Below are 19,957 nucleotides of genomic sequence, written 5' to 3' on the forward strand. Positions count from 1 at the left end.
CATATATTGAAAAGGCTCGCTGTAACGATGGCTGAACTGTTGTTTCCTCCGCTGTCAAGCCTACGGTGGAAATGCCACGTGGTGAGAACTAATTATCCAAGCTTTTGTCCCAGGGCAGGACAAAGACTGGCTCAGGAGACCTGGCCCGGAAGCTCGGCTCCTCCCCACTCCCACTGTGTTTACACTCCTTGCTACTCTAGGCGTGATTCACAGGCCAGCAGCTTCTGTAACACCCTGGGAATGCAGGTTAGGAATGCAGAATCCTGGGCTCTAGCTCAGCATGCTGAATGGGAATCTGCATTTCGGCAAGGTCCTCGGAAGCTCTGGGGACGCGTGGATTCCTCTCCCGATCCTCTGCCTGTCTCTCTCCTCCCCTGTCCTTTGCCCCTTGCCTTATGTATTTATTCAGACGTTCCCCACTTGACACTGAGCCAAAAGCTCACCCCAGCAGACCCAAGCCAGGCTGATATGCTTTGAATTTTCCAAAGAATGTCCTCGTGAGCCTGAAGCAGTGATGGGGAAACCCACAGAGAGCTCAGAAGGAGCCCCCAAACACCACTGAGTCCCACCTACTACTCCTTGCAACATCATTCTTTACACAGGTACAGCTCACTCGAACCTTGTGAACTGATGTCAGACCCCAGGGGAACTGGCGTGTTTGTGCTCACTTCGAGGGAAGCATGGGGACATCCCTGGTGATCCAGTGGGTAGGACTCTGCTCTTTCACTGCCGTGTCCCTGGGTTCAGTTCCCGGTTGGGGAACTAAGAGTCCACAAGCCGCGTGAACCCAGGCCTGCCAAGCCCAACTCCTGCCCCTTTGCCCCTGTGGTGCAGTCACACACGAGCGTAGGGAGGCTGGGCCTGGTCTCCAGCAGAGAGGACAGCTGGACGAATGCCTTTAGGACTAACAACCACCCAGAGCCTCATGGTCTACAGGGTGACGTCAAACAAAGCCCGTTCTTTCATTTGATCCTCACAAGGGAAGTAGCTGCGGCTGACCCCACCGTCCCCTGGCCAAGGCTTGCTACAAGGGAGCCCACGCCATCTGGCATGCCACCTCCGGGGTGTCCTCCAAGATAAGCGTCCCCAATTCTGTACCTGTACCCCTTCCCTTCACAGCCTTAGAACTTTGAGACAATGGGACAGAACTCTTAAAACTGGGCTATTCTGGCTTTGTGGAGCGGCATCTGGGTGGAACCACAGACATTCTGTGGATTCCAGGACCAGCTCACAAAGGGCAGAGTGGAGTTGGGCACCATGTCCGAGGCGTGAGTGAAGGAGGGGAGAACAAAGGGCATGGCGCCTCCCTGGTCCTTGGGCCGGGCCCCTGGGATGGGCTGGTGGGAGAGGGGCTTCTGAGGGCTGGCCCCACCTGGACCCTGGACACTCACAGCCACCCTGGCCGCTCCTGCCTGTGCTCAGGTTTCCCTCAGGCTATTGATTCCAGAACAGTCCCTCCACACAGTACCTTTCTCTACAGCTCGCCCTCACCCCCGCTTCCAGCCCACCATCCTAGACCACTGCAGCATCGCTGGGTCTCCCTCCAGCCTGGAGGGACCAGCCACAGGCTCTGAAAGGCCCCGCCGTTGGCAGGTGCCCATTCATCACCCTCCTTGTTCCTCCCTCAGTGGGCTCCAGCCCCAGGAGCCCCAGTCCCTCGGCTTCTCTAAGCCTCAGGGGGTCTCCCTGGGGCCACCATCTCAGCTTCCTGAAGTCCTCTCCCTTCCTGGAACTCCACCTCCGGGCCATGAATCTCCTTAGCATCACATCTTCTGGGACCTTGAGTTCAGGTCTTCAGGCGCCTCAGGGGAGCTCCCCCCACGCCACCCCGCCCTTGCTCTTCTCAGGCTCAGGGCATCCCCTCCTCAGCCCCCTTCCCCACTCCTCTGAGGCTCAGGGCGCCCCCTGCCGCCCCCTCCTCCCAGAGCTTACCAGCGCCTCTGGGACTCCTCCCACCTGATCTTGGAAGAGCTGCTGGACCAGGAGCCGCTGCTGGGGGAAGCCGTTTCCGAGCGCGAGCGGCAGTCCTTCCAGTACCGGCTCTCCTCGCTCTATCTGTACTACTTGGGGCTGCTGCGCCGCTTCGACACTCTCTACGACCAGATGGTGCAGCCGCAGAAGCGGCGGCTGCTGCGGCGGCTGCTGGACAGCGTGGCCTGCCGCGTGCTGGAGCTCAAAGACGATCTGGTTCGCGCCGACCTGTGTGAGACCCACTGCCTGGACCAAGTGCTGCAGGACTTAAAGCTCACCCCGGTGCGCAGGCTGCTCAAGCACCGCACCCACCCCAGCTCGGGGGGCGGGGAGCTGGGGGGGTGGCTAGCCTTGATCTCCCCCTCCTTGTGGAAGCAAACCAAGCCCCAGCCCCAGCTTGGAGTAGGGGTGGCCTTGACTTTCCTCGGACACCCCAGGCCCTGGAACGTCATCTGCAAGGGAAGGCAGGCAGGGCAGATAGGGCGATGGGATTTGGAAAGTTCACGCACCTTAGGAGGTGTGACTTCCCTGGTCGTCTAGCGATTGAGTCTGCCTGCCAATGCAAGGGACGCGGGTTCAAACCCTGCTCTGGGAAGATCCCACACGCTATGTGGCAGCTGAGCCCATGAGCCACAACAACTGAGCCTAGAGCCTGAGCTCCCCAAGAGAAGGCACCGCAGTGAGAAGCCTGTGCACCCCCAACTAGAGAGTAACCCCCACTTGCAGCATCTAGAGAAAGCCTGTGTGCAGCAACAAAGCCCTAGCACAGCCAAAAATAAATAAATAAATCTTAAAAAAAAAAAAAAGGCAGTTAAGGGTGGCTGGGGAGTCAGGCTGGAAGTTCTGTTTGGCCAGGAGGATCCACGAACCCCATTGCAGGGAATTGCTGGAAAGGGTCCCCTGGAGGCTTGTTCCTCAAAGCGTGGTTCGCGGACCAGCAGCGTCAGCATCACCGAGGAGCTTGTTAGAGATGCAGAATCTCTGGCTGCACCCCAGGCCCACTACTCTGCCTCTGCATTTTCACAAGACCCTCAGTGGATGTCTGTGCATCAGCAAGTCCCAGAGCATAGCGCTTCTGCACTGGCCTCCAGCCCGTCCCAAGGTCAGGGCTCCCTGTTCCACGTCTAAGGAGGACTCAAAGTTTCCCCAACTAGCTGCCTGAGACCCATCTGTGGACTTGAAAAAACAGACATTCTCCAGGGCCTGCCATTCTGATGTGGTTGCCCGGGGAGGGCCTAGGAGCCTCCATTTTAAGAGCTTGGGTCCCAGTTGACTCATATGTACAGCTAGGACTGGGACCACTGCCCATTACCTACCATGACCCTTCAGAATTCAACTCTGGGCACATGACAAGGTCAAAGGAAGAGGGGAATGACTCTTGGGGCAATCTGCCCAAAATCTGTACATTTCCCACCCCGCAGCTCTAGGATGGAGGAAGCCAGCCCCAGGGGTGTGTATGCAGCTGAAGGCAGTAATGGGTTGGACAGAGGGTCTGGAGGTTTATTCCCAACTCTCCTTCTCCTGTGTTGCCCCAAAGGCAGACCTGGAGGTCCCGATTCCCAAGTATTTTGAGCTGGAGCGGTCCAGCATCCTGAAGGAGCGGGAACACGTGCTGACGGAGCTGCTGTCCAGACTGAAGCCAGAGATCTCAGAGGGGGTGAGTCAGGGAGACACCCCCCGCCCTGGAACAGAGCTCCCTGCTTCAGGACGTGGAGGCCCTGTCCTGCCCTTCACCACCTCAGAGAGCGCTTTGGGTAGTCCTGGCCCCCTCACTGCTGCTCTATGCTCCTCGTAACCTTCCCACACCAAGGCAGAGACACACAACTTGGGCACCTCACTGCCCTGGGACATGCCCCCAGCATGTCTTGAGGGGACTGATCTCCCAACTGGAGATGGCAACCCTCCCTCGTTTCCTCCTCCTTTGCTCCTGCTGTGGCCAGAGCTTTCCAATATTAAGCCGGACTGAGGCCATAATGCTACTGCAAAAGGCCGAGCGGGCCAGGCAAGGCAGGCTCCGGGCCACCTTCATGCGGGAGATTCGGAAAGAGGAGGAGCGAGACCGGAAGATTTGGGAGGAAGGTCGGTTCAAGTTCAGTCAGGATGAAGCAGCCATCACCATACAGAAGGTAAAACCCCCCACCCCCCAACACCAGGCACCCTGGAGGAAAGTCACCTCCTCCAGGAAGACTGCCTGGCTCAGCAATTGAAGACAGAAATACAGACACTTGGATTCTGCTGCCCCACAACTAGATGTTAAGCTAGGGAACTTCATCGGTAATAAATATGTATCTTATTTATTATTTGTTCTCCATCTTCCCCAAAAGACTTGAAGTGGGACGCCATAAAAGCCCCCCAAACAGAAGGATCATTAAAATCAAAGGAGAAAGGGAATTCTCTGGCAGTCCGGGGGTGAGGGCACCTCATTCTCACTGCCAAGGACCTGAGTTCGATCCCTGTTCAGGGAACTAAAATTCCACAAGCCACATGGTGTGGCCAAAAATTTTAAAAATAACAATAATAAATAAAAATTTTAAATTAGGGGAGAAAGATCCATAATACAGCAGCAGAACAGAGTAGACAATCATCCCCAAAACTTGTAAGACGGTGAAAAATGAGTCACAAAAACTCTTCCGGCCTACTATATCTTTCTGTTTTTCTGTCTGTTCATTTTATGAATTTTTGAGAGTTTGATGTTGAAAGTGAGTGAAATGAAGTTGCTCAGTTGTGTCCGACTCTTTGCAACCCCATGGACTGTAGCCCGCCAGGCCTCTGTCCATGGAATCTTTCAGGCAAGGATACTGGAGTGGGTTGCCATTTCCTTCTCCAGGGGATGTTCCCGACCCAGGGATCGAACTTGGGTCTCCTGCACTGCAGGCAGACACTTTACTGTCTGAGCCACCAGGGAAGCTCCAGCTAAAAATATTAGTTTATCTACTGAAAAAAAAAATAATTGTAATATGTAGTGGAACCGTATGTAACTCTTCTGTATTTCCCAAGTCTCCTGTAAACGTTATCATTCTGTCATAACTAAAAAATAAAAAAGAAAGGCAAAGAAATGAGTCGCTGAATTGTAGCCTGAGCCTCCAGGTAGCTGAGGCAAAAGGAAGCATGATGAAGGATATGGAGTCTGAGAACTGATGACTCCAGGTGTCTTCGGGGTCTGGGCCCCCTGAGGTCACCCTTTCATCACAGCCCCTCCCACCTCACTACAGAACACCCAGCTCCATCTCTAGATCCTCCCTGTGCCGGCCCGCTGTCCTGGCAGGCATGCCTCTCCTGTCTCCTGGCAGCCCTGCGGATCTCCCCCTGGGTGCGCTAAGTCGACTCACAGAGGGGCAGTGTTTACCAGCTTGATAAGATGGGAGGCGCCCTAGAGAACGCCAGGGCAGGAAGGCCCAGGACTGCTCCTCTCCCGTCTTCTATCAAGTCTCAGAGCCTCCAAAACTTCTGTTTCCCAGCCCAATACAGGAGACTTAGGACTTCTTCCCCAAAATCCAGAGCAAACCAGCCAACTAAAAGACAGCAGCCTTGAGAACAGATGTCCTCTCCAACCGAGATAGATTTTCAGATTGCAAATCAGGGGACTTGGGCTGGGGTGCTGTGCATCCTGCACCCAGGTCTGGCTGCCCCATGGGTGAACAGGGGGTCCTCACCCTCAGGGCTCGCTAAAACAAACCTTTGGAGAAGGAGGGTCAGCCCCAAAGCTGGAGCATCCTCCCCCAACCCGAAAGTCAAAACTCGTCCTTTCGTCCCTGTCTCCAGACCTCAAGGGTATGGCAACACTGTGTCCCAGGTCCCAGGTTCCCCACTCATCACACAGGGAGATTGTGTGAGGCCCTCAGTTATCAGGGGTCTTTCCTGTGCTTGTCACGGGAGCAGGAGGACAAAGCCTGGCCAGGAGCCTGGACAGAGCCTGCCCACTGAGTCTCTGTCCCAGTCAAACTGCCGGGTGAGGCACTGGCCCTGCCTCCCTCTATTCTCCCCAGGGCACCGGGTTGTCCACGGGCCCAAGAGTAGCCGGGAGAGGAGCCCTGGGTGAGGAGTCAGGAAACCGGGCCTTGGTCTTGGCTCTGCGCCGAACGGCCCTGGGACCTGGGAGAGGCCATGTCCCATCTCTGGCCTCAGTTTCCTTGTAACATGTAGGGATTAATTAGGGGAGCTGCATGGTCTCAACAGCACCCAGGTCTATGGGCCTGGGTGGAAGCAAGCATTTACTCCAGATGCTGCAAGTATGCTGAGAAGTGAGAGCGGGGAGGGCTTCTCAGAGGAGGTGGAGTCTGAGCTCTGATTTGTGCCTCAAAAGATACAGCAGGTTAGGGACTTCCCTAGTGGTCTGTTGGCTAAGACTCTGCACTCCCAATGCAAGAGGCCCAGGTTCGATCCTCGGTTGGGGAACTAGATCCCACATGCTGCAACTAAGAGTTCACCTGCCGCAACTAAGAACAGAAATATTTTTAAAGGCAGGTTAGAAGGTGGAGATGAGACAGAGGGAATTCCTGGGGGGCTCCAAGAGTGCCGGGGGTCTGGGTGCAGACCGGCCCCACCCTGTCTGGGCTATCTTTGCTCAAGGGTCAGTGGCCAGTGAGCTGAATCCTAGAGGTGCCCTCCCCAGAGATCTGCCCACTAACCTGCATCCCAGCAGAAAGGCAGTGTGGGGAGTGTCCGGGCCCATGTGTCCCCCCAGGTGTGGAAGGGTTACCTGCAGAGGAAACGCACTCAGCAGGACCGGCGAACCGAGATGGAGTTCATCGGCATGGTGAGCATCCTGCCCCCAGCCCTGTGTACACCTCCCTCCATTGAGGACTGGGGGAGGAGGGTCTGGGGACCCTGGTGGAAGGTCACCACAAAGCCACTGCCAAGCCACATCCCTTCCTGCTCCCCCCCACCAGAGCCCTTTGGAAGGAAGTCATACATGGGGTGGGGTGAGGGACGGTGGCTCAGAGCATCCTGTCCCCTGGCCCACGATGGAGCTGGCAGGAGAGGCTGCAGGGAGTGAGCCCCGCAGTGGCACAAGGCCAGTTCCCAGGGCCAGTGGGTTTCCTGCAGCCTCTGGGAGAAGCATGTGGGGGGCCCAGTTGCGATGAGGACACACCCCCTTCACCCCAGAGCCTTTCGCGGGGGGCACAGGCTCCCCACTCGCTCTGAGATCCCCGATTCCCTCCTCTCCTCTGCCCTGCAGGCAGAATGGCTAAGTGTGAGCTAGATGACTGGGGCATGAATGTGCCCATGGAGGGTGGGGGCGGGGAGCATGGGCCGCCAGGGGTGAGGGTGCAGGCGGGGAAGACAGACCCGAGTCCTGTACTCTGTGGTGATCGGCCCCCAGCTGGGCTCTGCTGACTTAGGAGAGGAAGCCATCACAGGGGTGAGGTTCTGCGATCCCTGGGAGGGCGCTGGGCCCTGGGCAGAGCCACAAAAGCCTGGCCTATAAGGGGAGATTGAAGGAGGGGCTGGGAGGGGGTGCTGGGGTTGGGGACAGAAGGATCGGAGGCCAGGGCTGGGATGGCCGCTCCAAGGAGGCTGGGGGCTTCAGAAGGAGGGAAGGACCGGGTGGTCCACGTGGGAGCGGAGGTCGGAGCTCGCCGATGACGGGGCAGCCGGACCCCAGGAGGCCAGGGCTGGGTCGTGTCTTGGTGGGGTGGGGGGGCAGGGGGCCATGGCACGACTGGTGGGTGAGGAATGAGCCCGGCCGCCTGGGCCCATCAACAGTGTGAGCTCAGCGTTTTCAGTAATTGTCTCTGCGCAGAGTGATATTTAAAATACATTTGGGAGCCAATGAGGCGGGAAAGTGGCTGCGGAGCGGCTGCCAACACGGGCGCTGGGCGTGGGGGTGGGGCTGGGGCTGGGGCTGGAGGCTGGGGTGGGGGGCGCGGGTGCTGGGGGAGCGGGTGGGGGGGGGGGGCCAGCCCGGATGCATCTAGCAAACTCATTATCAGAGTAATTTACACAGACGAGTTTCAGGCTGCAAACACAATTTCTTCTGATGCAGGCAAGCCCTGCTGTTCCGCGTGGGTGTGTGTGCACACGGGGCTCTGTGCGGGGATGGGGAGTGCTGGGGCACCCCACTCCCACCCCTGAGCCCCTCGCCTCCCCGTCCACGTCCCCAGCTCCCCTCAGCCAGCCCGGCGGAGCCCCGGGGCACCTGGTCCCAGGCCAGCCTTGGGGCAGATGTGCGCAGGCTCCGGCAGGCCGAGAAGGAGGAGGAGTTCCAGCTGGCCGTGGTGAAGGCCCGCGACCACCTCCGGGAGGTAGAGGGGCCCGACATGAAGGAGAAGATGAAGGAGCAGATCCGACAGTGGTTCATCGAGTGCCAGTCAGTGCCCCCGGCCTCCGCGGACCCGCCCCTCCCCCGCCGTGAACCCCCTCTTGCCTTTCTCAGCCCACCCCGGCTTACCCCCCAACCCCTGACACGCTGCTGACACACTGGGTGTAACTCGGGGCCCCCAGCCTGCGGGAACAGCACTGCACGTGACTTCCTGCTTCCCCAGATGGCAGAGAAAATGCCAGAATAAGATGGGAAAGTGTCCAGGGACACCCCCTCACTGGTCTCCCTACTCTGTCCTGTAACGATCCACACCCTCCCCCTCTCCCTGTCTGCCTTGTCCTTTGTCTTTCTCAATCGTCCATCCATCCATCCATCCAGCCAGCCACCTATCCGTCCACCCCTCCGTCCATCCACCCATCTGTCCATCCACCCACCCATCTGTCTACCTATCCATCATCCATTTATCCTTCTGTTCCTCCGCCCATCTGTACATCCATCCATGCATCCATCCACCCATCTGTCCATCCGTCCACGCATCCATCTATCCATCCGTCCACCCCCTGTCCATCCACCCATCTGTCCATCCACCCACCCATCCACCCATCTGTCCATCCGTCCACGCATCCATCTATCCATCCGTCCACCCCTCTGTCCATCCACCCATCTGTCCATCCACCCACCCATCTGTCCACCCATCCATCATCCATTTATCCTTCTGTTCCTCCACCCATCTGTCCATCCATCCATGCATCCATCCACCCATCCACTTTTCCGTCCACTCATCTATCCACCCATTCTTCCATCCATCCGTCTCTCCAACCATTTTATGTCCATTTAGTGCCCTCACCGGCCGATTCCCTGATTATCCAGACGAGTCTTTAGGTGGATCCTCCCTGATCTTTGCAGACAAGACTCCAGAACAGGTACCCCAGAGGTGGGAATAGAGGCATTTCTGTGTTAGGTGGAATCTGAGGTTAGAGAGAGTAACCTGAGTGTCAGCTGAGGGTGGCGGGGGCTGGGGGAGAGGATGCAGATGTGGTGGAGGAAGGGGTCCCCAGAAGGAGCTGGAGAAGGCCCCCTGGGTCAGAGAGAGGTGACGTGTGTGATGAGAGCACTGTGACTCCATCTCCCCACTTCCATGGAGACCCCCGGGGAGAGCAGCAGCTCTGAGCAAGCACCCACCCACTCAGTTGAGCCCCTTTCTTCCTGGACCCTCGATGCCTGGGTCGCACCAGTGACGCGAGGCCTTGGGAATCCTGGGTCCACCCCTAGCTCAGGCCCTGGGATTCTTTGGCTCGTATCAACCCCCTTGGTCTTCTCCAAAGCATCTTCCTGTGCCTGTCACAGGTGAGGATGGAACTGGAGGTGCAAGTCCAGGAGAACAAAAAAAAGGAGCAAGAGAAAAGTAAGGAGAAAGAAAAGGAGGAAAAAGAGAAAAAGAAGAAGGGAGAAAAGACCAAGAAGGGAGTAAGGCACCGCCTGGAGCCACGGACCAAGGGGGCAGGGGCACGGAGTCTCAGAGAGTGCCTGGCGGGAGGCGGGTCTGGGAGCATCAGCACACCTCCCAGATGTGCGGAGGTGATGCGTGGAGGTGAGGGCTCTGAGTGGAGGATGCCTCTGTTCCAGGAAGCAGACATGATGCTTAGAGCACTGCCTTCCAAATCCATCCCTGCAATTAACGCTGGCCACAAGGAGTACATGAGTGAGAGCAGAGGGGCGGTCAGGCCTGCGGGGTCTTGGGGTGACCTTGGTCCCTGGGAGAGTGGGCCCGTGCCACGTGTAGGGGGCATGGGGACATGCGGGTGACGGCCGAAGGGAGAAAGCCGAAGAGGAGAGGGGCGTGAGGTGTGCTCCCTGGGCTGTGGGTCTGAATCCTGTGGCCACAGGCCTTGGGATCAGGCCTGGATCTGCAGTCTGGCTGGAAGTGCCAGGCAGCTCAGTGAGAGGAGAGCTGGGCCAGCGTGCATGTGTGCACCTGTGAGCTTCTGTGTGCACATGAGCGTGAGTGTGTGTGTACATCTGGATCCTGGACATACGCCCCTGCACCAGCAGATCTGTGGAAGAACCGGTTTGACAGCCTCTTTCCCAGCCAGAGTTTTGACTCTGAGACCCTCAAGATGGAAGAGAGGAAAGAGGTGGAACAGGAGATCCGGATACAGGTGAGCATCCCTGCAGGGCCTCCAAGGATCAGACTCCATCCTTGCTGCCCATCAGCCCCCGGCCTGCCAGCCTCTGCAGCACCCTGCCTCTAGGCACTGCCTGCCTGGTGTAGTCCTGTTCCCATCTGGGGGCATCTTGGTCCCCGGGGTCCTCTGACACAGCCCTGAGGGTGGGGGACACGAGGGGCTCTATGCTGGGGACATACCCACTGTCCTCTGCCCACCCTGTGCTGCCCACCTTGGGAGCACTGGATCACACAATCTTTCCAACAACATGTGAGGCAGGCGCCTTAATTTTCTTGACATCACATGTGAGGAACCTGAGGCTGAGAGGTCACGAAATTGCTCAAGGTCACGCAGACTATTTAATTTATTTGGCAGCATTGGATCTTAGTTGCGGCCCTTGAGACGTTTCGTTGCAGCACGCGGACTCTCTAGTTGTGGGTGGGGGGTCAGTAGTTGTGGGGCACAGCTTAGTTGCTTTGTGGCATGCATGATCTTCATTCTTTGATCGGGGATTGAACCTGCATCCCCTGCATTGCAAGACAGATTCTTAGACATGGGGCCAGCAGGAAAGTCCCCCATGCAGACTTTAAACAGTGGATCTGGGGTTTGAGCTAAAGGCAAGGGAGAAAATGAGATACCCATTTGAATGCAGAGTTCCAGAGAATAGCAAGGAAAGATAAGAAAACCTTCCTCAGTGAACAATGCAAATAAATACAGGAAAACAATAGAATGGGAAAGACTAGAGATCTCTTCAAGAAAATTAGAGATACCAAGGGAACATTTCATGCAGAGATGGGCACAATAAAGAATAGAAATGGTATGGATGTAACAGAAGCAGAAGAGATTAAGAAGAGGTGGCAAGAATACACAGAAAAACTATACAAAAAAAGATTTTCATGACCCAGATAACCACGATGGTGTGATCACTCACCTAGAGCCAGACATCCTGGAATGTGAAGTCAAGTGGGCCTTAGGAAGCATCACTATGAACAAAGCTAGTGGAGGTGATGGAATCCCAGTTGAGCTGTTTCAAATCCTGAAAGATGATGCTGTGAAAGTGCTGCACTCAATATGCCAGCCTATTTGGGAAACTCAGCAGTGGCCACAGGACTGGAAAAGGTCAGTTTTCATTCAATCCCAAAGAAAGGCAATGCCAAAGAATGCTCAAACTACCACACAACTGCACTCATCTCACACACTAGCAAAGTAATGCTCAAAATTCTTCAAGCCAAGCCTCAACAGTATGTGAACTATGAACTTCTAGATGTTCAAGCTGGTTTTAGAAAAGGCAGAGGAATCAGAGATCAAATTGCTAATATCCATTTGATCATCGAAAAAGCAAGAGTTCCAGAAAAACATCTATTTCTACTTTATTGACTATGCCAAAGCCTTTGACTGTGTGGATCACAACAAACTGTGGAAAATTCTTCAAGAGATGGGAATACCGGACCACCTTACCTGACTCCTGAGAAATCTGTATGCAGGTCAAGATGCAACAGTTAGAACTGGACATGGAAGAACAGACCGGTTCCAAATAGGGAAAGAAGTATGTCAAGGCTGTATATTGTCATGCTGGTTATTTAACTTACATGCAGACTACATCATGAAAAATGTCAGAGTGGATGAAGCACAAGCTGAAATCAAGATTGCTGGGAGAAATATCAATAACCTCAGATATGCAGATGATACCACCCTTATGGCAGAAAGTGAAGAACTAAGAGCTTCTTGATGAAAGTGAAAGAGGAGAGTGAAGAAGTTGGCTTAAAACTCAATGTTCAGAAAACTGAGATAACGGTATCTGGTCCCATCACTTCATGCAAATAATTGGGGAAACAATGGAAACAGTGAGAGACTTTATTTTCTTGGGCTCCAGAATCACTGCAGATGATGACCTAAGCCATGAAATTAGAAGACACTCTTTGGAAGGAAAGTTATGAGCAACCTAGATAGCATATTCAAAAGCAGAGACATTACTTTGCCAACAAAGGTCCATCTAGTCAAGGCTATGGTTTTTCCAGTGGTCATGTATGGATGTGAGAGTTGGACTAAAAGAAAGCTGAGTGCCAAAGAATTGATGCTTTTGAACTGTGGTATTGGAGAAGACTCTTGAGAGTCCCTTGGACTGCAACGAGATTCAGCCAGTCCATCCTAAAGGAGATCAGTCCTGGGTGTTCATTGGAAGGACTGATGCTAAAGCTGAAGCTCCAATACTTTGGCCACCTGATGTGAAGGACTGACTCATTGGAAAAACCCTTGATGCTAGGGAAGATTGAAAGTGGGAGGAGAAGGGGATGACAGAGGATGAGATGATTGGATGGCATCACTGACTTGAAGGACATGAGTTTGAGTAAGCTCTGGGAGCTGGTGATGGACAGGGAGGTGCTGGGGTCCAGCCCCAGTGGATCCAGGGTAATTCTAAGCGGGGACGGTATGGCGAGAGAGATATATAGATTTAGAGAGAGATAAGGAAAGAGTTTGCAGTTAAGAAAATAGAGGAGAGAAAGAGGCTGCATTCCTTGGTTTACATAGAAAGCCAATAAAGCCTCAGACAAGAGACTTACACTGTCTACATAAGGTCACAGGCGCCCACTTGAATAGCAGAGGGTGCCCCGCCTTGGGCTCCCTCTCATGTGGGTCTTAGAAGCCGAGACAAATAACTAGACACGATGAGCCTCTATGCTCCAGAGGGGAATCAGCCAGAAAATAGAGTAAGAAAGAAAGAAGACACGGGGGAAGCCAGATTTCCGAGAAACTGGTTCATCCTTTATTTTCCAGGAAAGCTTTTATACTTTTTTTTTTTGTATATAGAGATCAATGGATAATACAAAATCATGCAAGGTCAGCAGCCCTGACCTTTATCGAGACCAGGCTTTCTCTCTGCATACCTAGCTGTATACACAGGTCTTAGGTGATTTACATCATCTTCTGGCCAGGAGGCCTATTAGCATTTTATGGCCCTTTTCTGATAAGGGTCCGTCAACCAGAAAACTTATTTGCCCTAAAAGTGTTGTTCTTACTAAAGTCAGGTGCCACTCTCAGAAAGCACTAATTAAGGCTACATTCTTACATAGCAAGGACACAACAATTTATAACAAGGAAAGAGGAGTACTATGATTTGTAACAAAGAGAAAATTCATTAACTCAAAAGTCTAGTATTGCTAACATCAAAACTACTATATTCCTATTTCTGCATCCCAATTACATTGATTAATATCCTCCAGGGGCCTAAAAGATAAAGGATATGGAGGCCTGGTGGCAGTCATTAACACAACAATGAAAACCTTTCACCAATATAATTCTTAGCTCTTTGAAAAAGGCTCTGTATCTTTAAAATGTTTTAAGCTTCGTGCCTCTCGCGGTTGGGGGGCTATAAACAATCACATGCGTAGTTGTAAAAGTCTGGGTAAACCTGTCAGGAAAGTTAGAGAGCCATCAGAGGGGTTTGAGCTGAGACACTCCTTTTGTATGCAGGAGACTGTTAACTGGAGCTCTAAGTTAACTTTTTCCAGAGAAAGGTGGTGGGGGATAGCCCCCTGTTAATGTCAGAAAAATAGGTGGAAACATAATGCAGTAAGGTAGGCAGACTCTGGTTTTGGGGGTAGATGCTCGAGAATCTCCAAGGGGACCCCTGAGGCTTGATCCCGCCTTTGCGTATGTCAAGCCTCCTTCCTCATGACCTTTGCCATCAGCGGGATTCCTCACACTGGCTCCCGGCAGGAAGGCTTGGTGTGCTGCAGTCCATAGGGCCACAAAGAATTGGACATAACTGAACTGAACTGAACTGAACTGAACTGGGGCTTGAACTGAAAGCTGACTGGCTCCATCCTCAGAGCTTCTGCCCACATGGATGCCAGGCTCAAGCATGAGCGAGATATGGATTAGGGTTGGGACATTCCGAAAGAACCCTCCACCCCCACCAGTTGCCATCGCTGGGCTGGGCTGGATCTTCCCTGAGGGCCCCCCGACCCCGACTTCATCCTCAGCCTCCTACCTGTCCTCCCCAAGCCCTGGTCACCCCATCACACCCCCTGCCGGCCCCCAGGTGGATGATCTGATGCGTCAGGAGCTGAAGAACCTGAGGTTGGCCGTGGACAGGGAGGAGACGAGACCTGTGAAGCTTCCAAAGGCAAGACGAGGGGCTGGGGCTGGAACAAGGCAGGTCGCTTGGGCAGGGGAGGCAAGGAAGAGAAGACCACTGCCTGTGTTTGCTTTCTACCAGAAGAAGGCAGGCAAGAAACCCGGGAAGAAGAAGAAGGAAAAAGACCTGACCCCAGACAGGTAGCAGAGCCCGCACTTTCCTGGGGGTGGTGGAGTGAGCCCTCGTCCAGGACAGATCAGACTTCAGGGCCTGGTTCTGTAGCTGTTTGACCTGGGGGAAGTCACTTAACCTCTCTGAGCCCCCGTCCTCAGTAACCCGAGTCCCTGCCCTGCCAAACTCACGGGAGAGCCGTGAGGATGAACTCAAGCACAAGAAAATGTTTTGAAAGTGGAGATTCAGGATGAGCTGTGAGTGGGGCATTGTTCCAAACGCTCCCTGCTTCCTGTGTCTCCTTCCTTCCCTACTCCCCCACCACCCTTGGGCATCCCACTCTGGGGCGTCGGGGCCTTGCCAGTGGCCCCTTTCCACTCCTCTGGTGATGTGAGCACACTGGGGCCAGCTGCGTTCCTGGCCAACCCCGCCCCCAGCCTCCCGATAGCGTGTACACCTTCCATGTGGTTTCTAGGAAGGGGCTGTGTGTCACCCACGTTGGGTCTCAGAGGGTGCTGGTCCTTCTCACACACCACTCAAACCCCAGGGCACCCAGCTGGGGCACGCTACCGTCTGGGCCAGTGGGCCAGTGTCGTGCCTTCCGATGCTGTCTGACCACAGGAAGGTGGACAGGGTACCCCTGGCGAGTCCCCCTTGCTCCTGCCTGCAGCGCCCCCACCAATCTGTGTCCCTTTCCTTTTGTCCTGGGCACCCCCATGCGCCATCCTCTGCCAGGCCTATGGACTCCCTGTTTGAAGAGCTCGTTGTCTTAGGCCTTCTAAAGAAGAGCGAGACAGTGCCCTTGAAAGACTACATTGGTGAGACCTCCCTGCAGCGCCTGCTCCAGGGCTGGACCAAGGAGCGGTTCCCCGGGCCGTGGCCACCCCCGAAGCCAACTGCCAGCCCTACGTGACCCCTCTCCCCGCGTGCCCTGCCCCAGCAGGTGCCGCTCACCAGCTGCGCCCCCCTCCCCACCCCAGGTGACTGCCTCTACCTTGGATCAGCCCTGAACTTGGCAAACAAGCTGCCTATGCCCTCCCTGGCTGACATCAGGCAGAACATGGCCTTGTACGGGATTCTGCGGCTCGGTGAGAGGCCTGATGGGGAGGCAGGCCCTGGAGTGGTGGGGCTTCGGGGCAGGCGGCTGAGGAGGGTGGATCCATCCACCCTCCTGACAGGCTTTGGGTGCATGTCAGGCTCCCCCTGTGCCTTCCTTGGGGCCCCCCAGAGGTCACACTCTGAAGCCAGGCAGGCCCTCAACCTGCTGAGGACCCCACATTTCCAGCCCCTCCCTCAGTCCTGAGCAATCTGCCCTAGTCTATCCTGTTCCCAGAAGATCAGCCCCCCACTCCCTGAAACACACCAAAGGCTGAATCTTTCTGAAGGGCTTTGTCACATGCCCTTTAATTCCATCCCTTCAAAATCCAGGAATGGAAACAGGTGGGGTGGAGAGAAGAAAGGGTACTGGGAGGAGGGAGGCTCTCTTCTGAACCCCGCTCTCTCCCCGCCAGTGTCCCCCTTCCCATGTAGCCCTTCAGAATTAGGCTTGCTAAACCATTAGGCTCCATCCAGGCTGCCTCTCCCGGGGTCATTGCCCAGGCCCTGGGGCAGAAGAGTGCAGCCGTGACCTGACCCTCGTCTTGCCCAGCCTGGGGCCCATGGCCTCCCCTGACTCGACGTCTCCACCCCTGGCCCCCTGCCGGCCCCTAGCCGCCCCCACTCCGTCTTCTCTCTCAGGCTCCCCAGATATACACGCCATGGCTCCTCTCATCCGCTCCATCCTCCTGGTGGGCCCCTCTGGCATGGGCAAGAAGATGCTGGTGAAGGCCGTATGCACGGAGACCGGTGCCAACTTTTTCGACCTGTCGCCGGAGAACCTGCAGGGCAAATACCCCGGCAAGACTGGCGGGCAGATGCTGGTACACGTTGTCTTTAAGGTCTGGGAGTCTTCCGACGGCATCTTGAGTTCTCAGACTGAGACAACAGGGCCGGGTGGGCTCGGTGGGCGGGGGGGGGGGGGGGCGCGTGGGAGGGTCACCCAGCTGCGGAGTCGTTTCAGGAGCTCGTGAGGTCTCCCTACCAGTCAGTCCCTGCTGGGAGCTTGTGGATTCCCAAAGCCCCAGTGATGGGGGAGGTGGGAAGGAAGTGGGAGACAGGGTAGTTTCTTCTTTTGGCAGAGATGAAGCTGAACACATAGCCCCCCGCACCACCACCATCACCCCAGGGAGGGCAGGGACTCTGGTGTGATGGGTGTTGGAAGGGCACAGAGTTGGGGCAAGCAGGTTGTGTGAACGAATCCAGCCACTGACCGAGGACAGCCCTGACCCTGGGTTCAACCGGATGGGGAAGGGACCCTTCCCCAAGGACATCTAACCTCGGGCTTCTGTTCTCTGATGCATCCAGGTGGCTCGGTACCTACAGCCCTCTGTGATCTGGATTGGGAATGCGGAGAAGACTTTCTACAAGCGGGTCCCCAAAGAAGAGGAGGAGGTGGGCAGAGCCCGTGGGCAGGGCTGGCAGGCGTGGGTGTGTTCACGTCACTCTAGACCTCACCCGCCACATGGCCTCTGACGAGTCCTCCTCCTGCCTTATGTCCTTACCCTTAAAGCGGGACCGACAGTCCCTCCCGTCTGCCCCCACCCCCACCGCGGTCCTTGTGAGGCTGAGCTTTGTGAATTAGAAGCCACTATGATGTCCCTGGTCCCCACCCCACCCCTCCCTCCCCACCGACCCCGGAACAGATGGACCCGAAGCGAATAAAGAAGGACCTCACCAAGGCCCTGCGGCTGCTGAGTCCCGGGGACCGCGTGATGCTGATCGGGACCACCGACCGGCCGCAGGTGGCCGAGATGAAGGGCCTTTGCCGAACCTATGAGCGCATCCTCCTCCTGCCTCGGCCCGATTATGCCTCTCGTTATGGTGAGGCCCCTTGAGACCCCGTGGACTGCAGCCCACCAGATTCCTCTGCCCGTGGGATTCTCCAGGCCAGGATGCTGGAGTGGGTAGCCCTGCCCTCCTGCAGGGGATCTTCCCGACCCAGGTCTTCCCTGGTGGCTCAGATGGTAAAAGAATCTGCCTGCAATGCAGGAGATGCAGGTTCTATCCCTGGGTCGGGAAGATTCCCCTGGAGAAGGGAATGGCAGCCCACTCCAGTATTCTTGCCTGGAGAATCCCACGGACAGAGGAGCCTGGCAGGCTACAGTCTCCATGGGGTCGCACAGAGTCGGATACTTCAGAGTGACTAACACTTTTTCACTTTTTTCATGGTGAGGCCGGGGAATGTGGGGTCAGGTCAGAGAAGGGGTCGAAGGACTGCCCTTGCCAAAGCTCCCTGCTTCCCCTATCCGCCCCTGCTCTGAGTCCTGCCCTCCACTCCAGGTGCTCTGGAAGGATGGCTAGACAAGCCGCCCTGGGGCCTGGGGCCTGGTGTGCCTCTGTAGACACGGGCAGGCCGCTCAAGTCCTCAGAGTCTCACTTGCCATGTTAAGTGGGGAGGAAGATCCTTACCTCCCCAGGAGGAGGGGCGCTGCTGGACACCGGGCAGCCTTCCAGAAGCACAGAGCTCCTCTGTAGACACGGAGGCGCCCACTGCCTCTCTCTGCCCCGTGTCCCCCCACCCTCAACTGCGTGCAGTGCTCTGGAGGCATATGATTGAGGCCCAGGGAGTCCAGGGGACCCAGCACCTGGACATCAGCGCCCTGGCCAAGGTGTCCGACGGCTACACAGCTGGCTGCATCCTCCAAGCCATCCAGGCGGTGCTGACCGAGCGGAGGCTCCTACAGCTGTCCAAGCGGCCCCTCCTGACCTCAGAGTTCCTGGGGCCCCTGGCGAAGCTGGACCCGGTGTACAGGGAGGAGGAGGAGTCCCTGAAGGTGACGCTTTGGCAGGGGCGGTGGGGGGAGCAGGACGAACAGCAGTGGGGGAGTCAGCCCTCTGAAGCCCCCCCCCCAGGCCCATAGTGTACTTTGGACCCCTCCATCTGCTCCCCACGGAGCTCAGAAGAGAAGGACTCGTGGGCAGGGCCAGTTGGGCACCCGCAGCCACTGACCCCAGGGATGGCCGGGGGAGGGCCAGGGGGTGCAGGGCAGGGGAGGAGACCTCTCACCCCTGACTGTGGCCCAGAGTATCCGGTGATGAGCGAGGGAAACCAGGGCTCTGGCAGGAACCCTAGGACCCCAGAGGAGAGCAGAGGACCTGCGCGTGGAAGATGCAGATCCATCTGAAGGGAAGGGCGAGGTCAGCCAGCAGAGCGAAGGGTCTGACCTGTTGCCTTCACCCTTCCTGCAACCCAGGACTGGTACTTCAAGACCCCGCTGGGCAAGAAGAGGATGAAGCTTCTCAAGGACCAGGATGCTGCTGAGGAGGCCAAGCTGGCAAAGGAGAAGAAGAAGAAGTGATGCTGAGGCTGGGGTGCCTGAGATTAGGAGCAGGATGGGTGGGGCCCCATGGGCCAGGAGGGAACCGGGGCGGGGCAGCGGTATAAACGGCCAGACGGCTCGGGGACCTGCTCGCTTTGTCCATGTCCATGCTTCCCACCGCTTGCTCTGTGCCCCTGCCCGGCTCAGCCTTGCTCCACTTCGCAGCCACCCTCTCTCCACCCCCGGCCCCGCCGCTCACAAGCCAGCTCTGCTCTGGTTCCCAGACTCCTCTGACCCCGACCTGGTGTCTTCACCTGCTATCATTTCCCCACCCTGGCTCCCCAGCCCTCCCCCTCCCTGAGGTGTCCGTGTGTGCGTGCTTCGTTGTGTCCGACCCTTTGCGACCTCGTGGACTGGAGCCCGCTAGGCTCCTCTATCCACGGGATTCTCCAGGCAAGGATATACTGGAGTGGGTTGCCATTCCCTGCTCCAGGGGCATCTTCCTGACCCAGGGATTGAGCCTGCGTCTCTAATGTCTCCCGCGTTGGCAGGCGCGCTCTTTAGTACTAGTGCCATCTGGGAGGTCAGAGGTGTTTAAGGGAGAAAAATAGGCGAAGGAGGAGAAAAAGGTCTACAGTAAGTATAGAAGAAAAAACAAAAGCCGGAGCGTGGGAACAGCGGACCCTGGCTGTTACCTGAGTGGTCTCGTGTGGTCCTTTCCTGTCTCTGGGCCTCACTTGCCTTCTTCAGTGAAGTGAGAAGAGGTTGGATCTCCAAGGTCCCTTCTGTTCTAGGGTTTATTTCTACAAGAGCGTCTCTGGGGCAGCAGTGGATCCGAGTAGGGGCAAGGGGAGACTGTTCTAGGGGAAAAGGCGGTAGGGAAAGGCAGGCCCCCGTAGGCAGGGCGTGGGCTGCGGGCAGACCCATCATCTTCGCTGAGGGGTCTCACCGT

At 56.2% G+C, this 19,957-nt stretch overlaps 1 protein-coding gene across 1 annotated transcript; it reads left to right on the forward strand.

Moving 5' to 3' along the window:
* IQCA1L (IQ motif containing with AAA domain 1 like) lies at nt 1,258–19,044 on the forward strand. The gene is made up of 19 exons (XM_018047466.1): nt 1,258–1,268; nt 1,926–2,253; nt 3,509–3,628; nt 3,912–4,097; nt 6,656–6,727; nt 8,076–8,281; nt 9,072–9,156; nt 9,581–9,700; nt 9,860–9,935; nt 10,286–10,392; nt 14,441–14,524; nt 14,618–14,676; nt 15,383–15,465; nt 15,628–15,735; nt 16,385–16,584; nt 17,051–17,137; nt 17,389–17,566; nt 18,281–18,519; nt 18,940–19,044. Exons 1-19 carry the CDS (start codon nt 1,258–1,260, stop codon nt 19,042–19,044), a joined length of 2,454 nt encoding a protein of 817 aa, XP_017902955.1.

Source organism: Capra hircus, chromosome 4 (assembly GCF_001704415.2).
Source record: "Capra hircus breed San Clemente chromosome 4, ASM170441v1, whole genome shotgun sequence".
In the NCBI taxonomy this organism is placed as follows: Eukaryota; Metazoa; Chordata; class Mammalia; order Artiodactyla; family Bovidae; genus Capra; species Capra hircus.